This window comes from Parasteatoda tepidariorum, chromosome 6, assembly GCF_982258835.1.
Source record: "Parasteatoda tepidariorum strain Cologne lab strain chromosome 6, Ptep-v5.0, whole genome shotgun sequence".
Classification (NCBI taxonomy): Eukaryota; Metazoa; Arthropoda; class Arachnida; order Araneae; family Theridiidae; genus Parasteatoda; species Parasteatoda tepidariorum.
Genome location: NC_141760.1, coordinates 16,014,944 through 16,027,928, shown reverse-complemented (window position 1 = coordinate 16,027,928; position 12,985 = coordinate 16,014,944). Strand labels below are relative to the sequence as shown.

The window sequence follows — 12,985 nt, the reverse complement described above, 5'->3', positions numbered from 1 at the left end:
TCAGATTCAAGAGGAAATGGTCGAACTTTAAACTAATGAAACTTTGAAATGTTGATCGTCTCACAGAATTTTGGCTTCAAGGTAACATCAGTTGCCTATACCCTGAACTGTGGACTATCGTCAAATATTTTTTTCAACAGCCTTCATTACCTCCTATCTTGTTAAGCGAGGATTACGTGCTGTAACGGATCTAGTCATGAAAAATGAGAAATCGCTTGCAACGATGCGACTTCACTAAAAATATTGAACCGAACATAAAGTAACTGGCTCTGAGCCCTCAAGCACAATCCTCTCTTTGACAAAGTTGCTTGATTGTTTCGTAAATACTATTTTTTACTGTGAAAAAATTATTTTTGGATGTTTTTTTTTAATTATCTAATTAAGAATAAATGACTATTTTTAACCATAGGCTTCTTAGTTGTTTTTTTTTTTCATTACCGTATTTATTTTGATTATAACAAATAGACTGCGATTACCTGCCGGGAGAAAAGTATCGAGTTAACGCACACATTAAATTTTCAAAAAACAAAAACAAAACAAAAACAAATTTAAAGCGTAAGAAAATTGCTTAAAAATGTTGCCTCATAATTCAGCGCACACTTTCCGTACCCATGCTTTAAATAACTGGATTTTCACATGAGGGGAAGTTGTTCTCTAAACAAACCATGTTTAGCAATGTTGCCTTTTCTTGTATAACATTTTTTGTTTATCTTTCGCATATTGTCCAATTATTTACATCATTTTTCTCATTAAATAATCCTTGTCCATTCTATGGAGTTTTGTACAAAGGCACTTCATACGCAGGTCGTCGTAACATACCTTGCCGGGCAGTTTTTATGTTTAAGGCAGTAAAATCAAAACACCACTCACTTTTTGTTTCACACCTTTTTCTTCCATTTATTGTTGGCAAATTAAAGTTTCTTGTTTTGAATTATTGATGTCAGATCTTGAATAAGCGCCTATTTTTCTGCTTTATAATGTTCTAAGTCAATTTGTCGTGAAACAAATCTTCACGAGTACAATTCGTCGTAGTGACAATTCATTGTGTGTACAATGTGTAAAAAAATCAATGAACCCACTTGAATAACTTTCAATCTAATGATCGGATCTTCACGCTCTAAGTCTCAATCATAATGTTTCGAGGCGCTTACCTCAAATATGCTAATTAAGTAGCGCAGACGATATTTTAAGTTACGTAATCGTACACAATAATATACTTTCTTTAAATAAACATATCTTTTTTCGAGGATCGATTTCTAACCTCCAAAATATAGGAGGAAGCTGCAATCTGAGAAATATGATCATCATATTTAAATTTCTATCTTTTAATGTTTATTTTGATTTTTTATATTTAGCCATTAATTCATTTATCTAAAGATAATAATAACTTTTAGTAAATATGTATTATTTTATTTAATAATAATAAAAAAAAATTAATTGCAATGTATACTGTTTTTAACAACATTTTAAAGAATGTAATTTTACAAGGCGAATAACAAAGTTTGAGCAAAATCGGTCAAATAGCTGATGAGAAATTTAAATATACAACTTTTTTAAAATTAGATTTCTCAGCAACTATTTGACAATTTCGCTCACAAATTTTGCATTTTGATATGTAAAATTAAATTTTGTAAAATGATGCAAAAAATTGTATGTCTTACAAGTCACAATTTTTTTGTCTAATATTAAATAAAATAAAACAAAATGATAAATACAGTCAAACCTCGATATCTCGAACTTGAAGGGAGAGGAGAAAAAATTCGAGATACCGAAAATTCGAATTATCAAAAATCCAATGTTATTGATGGTAGAATAAAGAAAAATGCTCTTTACATACCTTATTTAATATTCTATATTTATTCTAAAAAAACTTTTTAGACTTAAAAATATTCAATTGTTGTTTGCTTTAGAGATGTGTAAGAAAGTTTGTGTATAACACTTTCTAAGCGGACTATAGCTTTAAATGTCTCCTCTGACATATTTGGCTGCCTCTCAATAAATCGCCTTACACTGTCCACTGCAGAAAGTGCTTGCTTGAGAATTGGTTATGATTATGAGAATTGTTTTTCTATTCCTAAAATTTTTTTTTGGAATATTTTTTTTATTTTTAGAAAAAAAATCTACACTATTTATGGAAAAAAATTAAATTATTGAGGGATTAGAAAAAAGAATTCGAGAAATCAAGTTTTTTTTAACATTGAGTGTTGAGAAATTTGAAGGGAATTTTTTTCCCTTTGAGATATTGAAAAATTTGTGAAATCGAGGTTCGACTGTATTTATATAATTTGCATGGCATTTGGATAAAAAAATTTATAATAGAAGTGAGCAAAACCTTTTCTATTTGCTTAATAAGTTCTCGAGATATGGCAAAATGGCGACACTTCATTTTTGGCCCAATTTATTGCGAAAAGAATTTGTCATGGGCACAACTTATCCCAGCAACAATTTGTTCTTCGCACAACTCATTGCAATAAAAATTCATCACAGCAACAATTTCGTGAGCATGATACGTCACTGGAACAACTTGTACCTATAATTAGCTGTGAGCACAATTTTTTGTAGTTTGAATAATATATTTACAAAGACAAAACTTCAGCAAAGTCTGCAAAAACAAAAGATAAGTTTTAGAGAATTATTAAGCTCTAAAAATGAAATGTGAATGATCTAGATTATTTTAAGAAGTGAGAGCCGAGGGTAGATGATCATATTTCTCGTCACAAATATTTTATTAAGCCAAGAAGTCTGTAAGTAGAGCTCTTTATAGATTGCAAAAAAAAGGAGGTAAAATATGTAGTAGTAGCACTTTCATCTATGTCTCACTAGAACTGCATAATGGGCTATTGGAAATGGTCTGGGAAACATTCCTGAGGATGATCTCTAAAAGCATGCCATAAAAATTTGAATTCCCTGCAAAAGGGATAGCACCCTCGCTTCGGTAGTCATATGACCTGCATGTTAAGTCGAGCACTTTTTGGTAGAAAAGTTCAACGAGGACTGATACCGCACACCCTCAGTCTCTTCGTGGGCTGATCAAAGTGATCACCTGAACATTGTCAGAAATGCTGGACTTCTGTTATCTCCAGGGAAGTACATCTTAATGATAAGTCCACTGCAGGACAAGAAATACATCTTTAGGTACATATATGTGTGTGTGCTTTTAAAAAAATATAATACAATATCATTTGACTAAAGAAGAAAAAAAAAGTATTTTTTTAAAAAAATAAATGTTAGTACAATATCATTTTACTGAAGAAGAAAAAAAAACTACTTTTTATAAAAAGCACTGTTTTTATTGTTTTAAGAGGTTCATTTAATAAGTAATCTGCTGCGCTATACATTCATTCTTTATAAGAACAGTCTATGGTGTTTATTGCACCTAAATTAAATATAAATAACTGTATAAAATATCACAAAGCTGGAAAAGAAAATGTTATCAGGAAATAAATACTGTTCCACTGATATTAGGATTGCTATCGAATAATAAGGATGACACTAATTCTATTTTTTCTTCAAATGTTCTATCTTCTTTACACTGTAAAGAAAATAAACAGCATTACAAGAGAAAATTGAAAACTTATTTCAAATTTTAAAAATAGAAAAAAAAACATCCGCGAGGAATAAAAAGAATGGTATTGATTATTAATTATTAACAATCAAACCATAACTGATTGTTACTACTACAAGATTAAAGATTTAATCATATTTTATATTAATTTTTGGTATTGGCTATTAGCTTTCAAATATGAAATTCTAGATCATTCTTACAGGGAGCTTAGCCAAATCTTTCAACAAAAAATAAGCACATTTTAAGTACTCAAAAAAAGTTAAAGAACTATGTACATTACAAAATGCAAAATAATTTACAAAGACTTTACATGATCATGATAAAATAACTAGTTTCTGAAAAGAAACTTTTTTCTGGATTATATTAGCCACCACAAGAAAATCAAAAGATTTGTTGGCTCAATTTCAGAGGGTGCAAAATGAAGACAGAAATTGAGAAAATGCTGCAAAAATGCAGCAGAGTTGCATATGAGAGAATCTCAGCGAACCCATCACTGTAGACGCACATGCTGACTCGCAAATATTTCATCAAACATGTAAAATGATTGCCGCTAGCATATGCTACGGACCGACGGTACGCCGAATTGGATGGTGGTAAAAGGAATTGTGAAAACGTTGAATAGAACAATGTGAAAACCACACTTTTACATAATATGTGGCGAAAATTGACAAGGTAAAAAAAAAATTTCATTTTCAAATAGGTAAAATTAAGCACTTTTTAATAACCTCCAACGAAAGAAGCACCTTTAAGCACTTTTTAAAAACGCTACGCACCATGTTCTTACTATTAATTTAAATAAAAATGTTGATATTTTCCATTGATATAATAATATATATATTTGTAACATATCTTGTGAAAGCAAAGAACATATTCAAAAATCAGTAAATAAATCACACTATGCTCTTGCTTCATAAAAAGAAATGTAATCTAGTCAAAACAACAACAAAAAAAAGACATTCCCTTAATTAAATATTCGTTTAAATGGGATCTACATATGAGCTGTTTACTGAACAAATCAATTAACTCTATTTCTTGAAATATAAATACCCGTTAAATTTCTTGTATTAGTGATAGCTTTTTAAATTTAGAATAAATTTCCCAAATAAAAAGTTACACCACCAAACAACTAACGAATTCTTCCAAAAAAACTTACACCACAAAAGAAATGGAATACCTTCTTAGATTGTCTATTTAGGTTATCTATTAGATTATCTATTTTTTGTATTATGGAATTTCTCCATGTGTGCGTTAACAGCACACATAATAAATCTAATGTCTACTTTATCAGATCTAATATCCACATATTATAGAATAATTAATGAAGCATTCAAAAATATATTTAATTTTTTACCTTTTCCATCAAAACATGGTATACCAAGATATTTTCACTCTCTAATTTCTTTGCACTTGCCCTTGCTTGTTTGTGTAGTTCTAAGAAGTTGATGTTGGGATCAAAGTTCTGATACATAATGTTAACGATGGTAGCAAGCTGAGTTAGTTTGATCTCACTACTCATGAGTTTCATTTGCTCTATGACGTCGTATGGACTCTTATTAGAGTGTATCAGTACTAGATTGGAATATTTACTCAAGGCCGGCTCACCGCTTTTTACTACATGAATCTAAAATGTTGAAACAAAATGTTAACGTATAAGTAAAGTAATATAATCAAATTATATACAGCATACTCTCGATATCTCAAAGTTGAACAAATTCAGAACTAAACATGTTTTCTATAAAGTAGAAAAATATATTCTAAAATATTACTCCAAGAAGTAGAGTCATGAAACATAAGAATAATTACTAATTAATATGAATGTAATGATAGTTGACTATAAGTCTAAATACAACAATTCTAGTTTTATTTTTAATAATAAGACAAAAATAATTATACCATTAAATAGAAGAGAATTGATTTACAATAAACTTTGTGACTTTTCCGAAAAAATTCAATTTCTATTTCGAAAAAAATTCGACAAAACAAGGTTTTACAAAGAAACTCTCCGACATTGGAATTCAAATTATTATTAGGTGGATATGCAATGCTTGGGAGAAAAATATTTTTTTGACATAAAGTTTTCGAAATATCGAGTGTACTGTATAAAAATAAACATTTGTATGTATTTCAAGGCAGTGGTGGATCCAGCGGTGGGGTCATAGGGGTCATGACCCCCCTCCCCAAATTGAAAAAAAATTTTTTTTAATAGTTTACAAAAGAAATAAAATATTTTAAAATTTATTTAAGGGGGCATATACATAGGTAGGTCGATCTTTCCAAGATTATTAATGCCTGCGACATCGATTTATACCCATCACTCAATCAATATATTGCTGAGAATTTTAATAACTCTGCCAGTTAGTGCAGTAACAGCAAAACGATCCTTTTCAACTCTTCGACGTCTCAAAATCAAGAACGATTAAGTGAACTCACATTACTGAACATTCATTGAGAAATTGCTTTGGATGTTGAAAAAATCATTAACAGATTTGCTAAAGTTTCTAAAAAACGCATTACATTTATTATTTAAAGATTTTGAATACTTGAATTATTTATGTATTGTTCTATTGTTCATTATGAAAAAAATAAATGAGAAGACTAGCATTAAAAACCTCTGTTTTTTTCTCAAAAAAAAAATTTTTTTTTTTTTTATATACAAGAAATTAATTGTGTGGGGGGGGGGGGGATCTGAGTCTATGACCCCTCCCCCAGGAAAAATTTCTTGATCCGCCCCTGTTTCAAGGAGGTAAAATATAGTGAAAATATGTCCATAATAAGCAAAATAGAACTTTCTTTTCCAAGAAGTTTAAAGTTCTATAAATTAATTTAGACATATCTAGGCTAAACTTTTTATCTATAAGTAAATAGCCGAATATAACACCAATGTCTATTTTGTTACAGGTAGTATTTTTACAGACAATATTTTAAGTATTAAAACTTTAATTAAAATATTTATAAAAATTTTTAGTAAATATACTGTTATAAAAGGTAGCTTTGAAAACATAGAAACTTTCTTTATGATTTGGCAAAATACTAAATTCTATTGTTACAGCACAACGCTATAGTTCATTTTTTTAATCCAGTCAAATATTCAGAAAAATAGCATCATAACTCTTAGAACAACAAATTAAAATCAGAAATTAGAAAAACTGGTATCAGTAGAGAACTGAGTTCATTCGATACAAGAATGATAATAATGAAAAGCCTTAATTAATCTAAAGAAAAAACACGAGAAAAAGAGCTTTTTTAACTCTTTATAGGAAAAAGGATTTAAGTAGTTAAGATAATTTAAGTGAGTCAGGTCATAGCAAGGTAGTTCATTACCGCCACTTTACTATTTAATTTTATATTAATACTGATTAAAGAAAAACAGAAAGTTTAAATATAAACTAAAAAATTCTCATATGTGTTGTTGCAGGATTATAGATGGCAGAAAAGTGTTTTTATATAAGTTGAAAAGACAGTGTATGTATTTTGTGATGAGGTGACACCAGATTCAAACCTCAACAATGGCAGATCAATTCATAATATCTTGCTCGGCCAGCAAAAAGCTTAAGTTAAGTAAGTTTTAGAGCTTAAGTTTTGAAATTTAGTATTCTTATGCTTACTAACAGAATGTATTCATAACTATCTAAATATTTGTAAGTAGATTACTTTAACTTATTAGTAGTCATTCTTATACTAACAATATTATTGTATTGTAAACTAACAAAATTGTTATTGTATCGCAAACTAAAAATGTTACTGTTCAAATAAAAATGTTCTTTCTTTATAATTGTTTCATTATAATGCTCGTTTTACTATTGTTTACCGGACAAAAATAACTCTTTCGTAATAAAGTTAATTACTTCAAAGTTCAGACATGTGTGTTAGGGACATGTGACATTATACCTATATTTTATTAACTTAAAAATATTTTTTAAATAAAAAATGAGTCTGCTGCATATTTTTTTACTCCTTGTGAGTATTTTAAGCAAGACACATTGTGGGGATAGTAGTTATCGACAATGTTAACCTTGATCTATGGAAAGGTACCCCACCATAGAATCGAGTTAACATATCTTACATACTAGCGAATTGGAATTATACTTTTGTAGTGGTAGATACACTACAGTACTTTCCCACCAGAATTATAGCTGTGATAGAATTCAATTAACGGATACCACTAGTTGATTCATTGCAGTTTTGTGAGAGCTGTATTAAGATCACCTTATCTTTTGAGTGCCGATTGTGAGAGCTGTATTAAGTTCATGGTCGATCCAGTGTTGCCTTAGCAGTCGAGTGTATACGTTGTACGTTATGTGTGATCGAGACTGAGATGCAAGAGCCTGAGGAGGACAATGTCGCAGGTCACAAGTAGCAAGTCAACTGTTCAATGTGGACCATCCATCGACGTAGGCGTGTTCAAATCATAGTGGGCGTTTCTGCCAAGGCAAGCATGTTCACATCACGTATGGGTCACCAATGTGGATATAGTAGTTATCGACAATGTTTACCTTCATCTATGGAAAGCCCCACCATAGAATCGAGATAACATGTCTTATATACTAGTGAATTCAAAATTATATTTTTGTAGTGATAGATACACTACACACATTATTAATGAAGAATATTGCTTAAATATGCAAAAGTTAACAAATGGAGAGAGAAAAAAAAACATGTATATACATAAAAAATCTTTTTACACTAACTAAAAAAAATTTTCAAGAAGTCTATGAAAAAATTTTCTATTAATTCTTTTTATGTCCATACCAACAAGAGTTTTATATGAGTTTTTTAAACACTAAATGAACCAATTTTATGACAAAATATTTCTATATTGCACCCCGAATCTTGCTAAAGGCTTGGCATAAACTAATAATAAATAATGCTTGCTGTCTACATAAAAACCAAGACTTACACTTTTAAACTTCTTACTCAGAGATATTTTCAAAAATGGTAGAAAAGCAGGAAATGGCTTGTTACAAACTATGCCTACACTCTGACTTTCTGAAAGAAAAAAAAAAGAAAAAAAAAAACATTTTATTTCACTATTTGCTTTAAAAGGAACAAAATGAAATCTATTTATAGTGATACTGTCCATAACAATAATAGGTTCAGACTGTATTCTAGATGAATATATTTTCAACCCACCTACAGATGGTTGCCTGAATATAAACAATAACAAGCCTCCTAAAACAGGAAGAAATTTAAAAAACTTTCGGTGTATCCCTCTGCTTATATTATGCTTACGAGGCGATGTTTGGGCAGGCTTAATATTCTAGGAAGTTTTATTATTTAATTTTTGCATTTAAATTTACACGTAATTCTACCATTCATAACAGTTTTCTGTAATTTAAAAATTCTAACAAGTTGTGAGCCTAAAACTAATTTAACAAAACTAGGAGGCTTCGCCCCCTGCTCGCCAACCCCCGGAACTGCTTTCGCAGTTCATTTCGGATTGCTTCGTAATCCGATGCTCGCTCATTGGTTACGTTTTTAACGTCTAGCTTTTGTATACTTTTCTGAACACTGAAGTTCCGAAAACTTTTCACTGTAGAAAATTCTAAACCTGTGCATTTCAATATTAATTTGAAATTGCAAACAATTCGCATATTTTTCTTAATCACACTATTCTAAATTTCAGTTGTTGAGAAAAGTAACTGTTGTAAGTTTTGTTTTAAAGTCTTTCCCACCCGAGGGCTAAAACCATGTGTTGTAAAACAATATGAAATAGTACTGAACGCCGGATGAAAATTATCTTCATCGAAGCCGATGCAGCTTCGATGAAGATAATTTTGTGAGAATTTTTTGATAATTCGGTGAGAATTCACCCGATTAGACATATGATGCTCACTTCGAGCTCTTGCGCGCCAAAGCCTATCAATTAAAACGTATTAGCGTTTTATATAATATCGATTAGCCATATGATGCTCACTACGTGCTCTTGCGCGCCGAATCCAATCAATTAAAAATGAAAACTGTTGCCAGCGCGAGAAAAGAAATATCATCGGTTTTATTGATACATACGTATTAGCGTTTTATATAATATAGATTATTATCACAGCATAAATAAAGTGTAAGGTTAACCATGTTTTGAGATTTATCCTTTATTTGGCTATATTTGCATAAAATAGCACCATTTGTTATTTTTTAGGTAGCATTACGACACGCTTGCTGAGTCTTCCAAATTTATTTGTTGTTTCTTCCATTGAAAGTCAGATTAAAAGAACGTGTCGTATTGAAAACACGAAAAATATAATAATATTGGATGGTGCATGTTTTGAAGCTTAGGCATAAAAATGAGTCAGAATTAGTAACCCGAAAGTCTTACGACAATTCGTAACGCCAAGAGTCACCTGCGCTTAGCTTTACGCCGTCAACCATACATATCAACAATTATTTTTTTCAGATGAACCTGTCAATAACAAAAATCAAACTTCTATTCAATGATTGGAAAGATACAAACTTTGTCTTAAAACACTAGCATTGTACTGGAAAATGACATTCCATGTTGAATTAAAGGAGGAAACAAAAAATTATTGATAGAATTGCATTCTTTGCTGGATAGTCAAATTTTGTAGGCTTTAGTAGTTAGAAAATGATAAATTTGTTTTGTAGGTTAGAAAATGATGAATTGGAAAGAGGAGAATATGTCCAGAAATTTGCCTGTCTGTCAGAATGTCTAAAATTGTTGCTTTTTTGTGCCAGTTGCAGCACTTCGAATTAACCATCTGTCCACGTCCTGACCCCTCTCCCTCTCTTCTCGGTTGTATAGAAATGTACTACGCTATTGTCCATTTTCCTAATATTTTCATATTTAATTGTCAAAAATATTTTTTTAAAATTCTACGAAGCTTTCTTTTGGAACTAAGCTTTTGATCTATTTGAAGTTCCAGACAGAAACTAACGTACTTCCTTCTCCTATGACTTATGCGAAAGCAGGCGAAGTGTTGTTATAGGTAGAGAGTTCTGCTCTACTTCACCTGTAGTCCATTTTGATCACCAATGAAAAATAAGCACTTTAAAGGGCTTTTAAAAATGAAAACCAAAATTAAACACTGCTAAAAAATATTTCAGAAAATCATCAATACACAAAGCAAATTGATATTACTAAGTCCTCACTCAATGAGAAATAGCTATTCTTTTTAAGAAAAGATATTGAACATGCTGTGGGGGAATATAAAATGGACAGCAATTAAATTGCCATAAATGGTGATGTGAACAAAGTTAAAGTAGTTCGATAAAAGGAGACTGCAAAATTGTCTATTAATGAGCCAATGATCCTTGAAAAAGATAGAAAATCGCAACTTTGCTAGAGGAAACTGATTTCAAATCTAGCAACATACAATAACACCTTAACATGTTCTTTCACTAAACTTATTATTAACCAAATTACAACCGAAGAACATATATTGAGCTTAATCAAACATTAAACTGCTATAAATATCTGTAATAACAAAAGCATCAATATTTCAAAAGAAAATTTCTTTTTGTAAGTCACTTGAAATATAATTTTTCTGAAATTGAACATTTATTTATAAATCAGGGATTAAGTATAGTATAGGAACTGCATTGTTTCTCACAATATAATGTCCTACAGCATAATGAATTTTTGACTATAGTACCCAAAGTTTCAACTCTTCATGTCAATGTTATCCACAATATAACCAACAACAGATAATAAATTCAAACATTTGAAAACTTGACAAAAATTAAGCTTTTAAACGTTAAGGTAAAAAGCAGATAAAGATTAGAACATTTTAAAACTTAAACGTTAGTTTTTATTTTAAAGCACATGAGTATGGTAAAAAAAAAGACATTAATTTACCTTTCACCATTGCAGAAGCTGTGTAAATATCTTTGCGATGAGTAACCTAGAAATAGAAGAACAATATAATTTATCATTTCAATTTAATCTATTGATTAAAATCACACATAAAAAGAGCAATACAATTTAGTTCCTTATGAAAATTTGTCAGAAAATTAGAAATTATTTCTTTTTAAACACATGATGCTAGATATCTAAATATAATGGTGACATTATAGCAAAGAATGTATTTCTTCAAACAAATACTAAATAATAAAATGGTGTAAGAGTTATACTACCAAACCTGGAATGCAACTAAGGAGATACAGATATGATATTAGTGAGCACGCTGAACCAAAGGACTAAATTCCCAAAATGAAATAATTTATTTAAAGACAAATTTTAAGTAACGGCCATTTCAAAATACAGTAACTTTTTTTAATATAAATAATCCCATTTTCTTCTATTTACAAAACCGCTTATAATTTCCTACGTTAAAAATCAACTTTCCTCTATCATCTTCAATCAAGGGCTGTTCTATTTTTCCTTGTTTCCAAAATAACATTATATAAATACCTTCGGCTGATGTAAACCTTCATAATTTTACTCTCCTAACAAAATTTTCAACAGATTTATTAAAATCCTTACAGGTGTTATTCATTGTAAATGTGTGTTAAACTGTTTGAATTAGTTAAAACTGTTCTGAACTTGGGGCGACAATAATATTGTGAGGATTAGGAATTAAAAGCTAAGTCCCCAAACTGGAAGTCAGGGTGCGTAGCCAAATTATTCAAAAAAAATAAGCACCTATAAAGCACTTTTCAAGCACTGTAAAAAAATCACAATTAGGTAAGATTGAAAAGTTTTAGACAATTGAAGGTTTTATCTGGTTTTAACCGTCATGTCAAAATTTTTGAATCATATAAATCGAATGGTGTTTTCATATGCTATGGACTGACGATACGCCGAAATAGATTGGGGTTGAATTAATTGTGAAAACGTTGAGTAGAACAATGTGAACAGTGTCTTTCTGCATAATTCATAGCAAAAATCAACCTGGTAAAGGAAAAATCTCATTTTGGAAGAGGAAAATTAAGCACTTTTTAAAAACACCCAATGAAAAGAGCACCTTTAAAGGCTTTTAAAAAACAAAAATAAGCACCTTTAAGCACTTTTTAAAAACGCTATGCACCCTGATATGTGTGTGTAACATAAAAAGCTCTTTGTAAGTTATTTCTTTATCTAAATTCTCCTTTTTAATTAATTATTCAAAGTTAAACGCTTTCTCACACCTAATTATTCGCATCCTGTCTTTATTCTATATTTCGATTCAAGTAGGCATGAATTAACAATTAACATTTTAAGTTTTTTCCTTTACTAAGAGTGAGAACCATATTCGTTCGACTTATTCAACGGACTAATTGTAATTACTGTTTCGTTTTTTGCATGTGACTTAAGAGTTCTTTGGGACTTGTTTTGAAAATTTCCCTACTCTTTAAGAGTGAAGAACTTTAATTTTGGATTATTCCGCATATTATTCTCCACACAATGATTACTTAACAAAAATTTTTATTTTGATTCTCCTGCTTGGCCACACTGCTCTCATATATATATTGAACGAGTAACATTCCAAC

General features: G+C 30.1%; 1 protein-coding gene across 3 annotated transcripts in view; it reads right to left on the bottom strand.

The window, feature by feature from the left end:
• Positions 1 to 3,268: 3,268 nt before the first annotated feature.
• The window catches only part of LOC107450760 (D-ribitol-5-phosphate cytidylyltransferase), a 30,236-nt gene continuing 20,519 nt past the window's right edge, over positions 3,269 to 12,985 (bottom strand). For all 3 annotated transcript variants that reach the window (XM_071178956.2, XM_071178958.2, XM_071178960.2), the window contains exons 9-12: positions 11,373 to 11,418; positions 8,463 to 8,551; positions 4,917 to 5,186; positions 3,269 to 3,532 (exon numbers count right to left, since the gene is read on the bottom strand). In XM_071178956.2, coding sequence (XP_071035057.2) covers positions 3,434 to 3,532; positions 4,917 to 5,186; positions 8,463 to 8,551; positions 11,373 to 11,418 — 504 coding nt within the window. In that variant the 3' untranslated portion in view covers positions 3,269 to 3,433. The remainder of the gene's footprint in view (positions 3,533 to 4,916; positions 5,187 to 8,462; positions 8,552 to 11,372; positions 11,419 to 12,985) is intronic.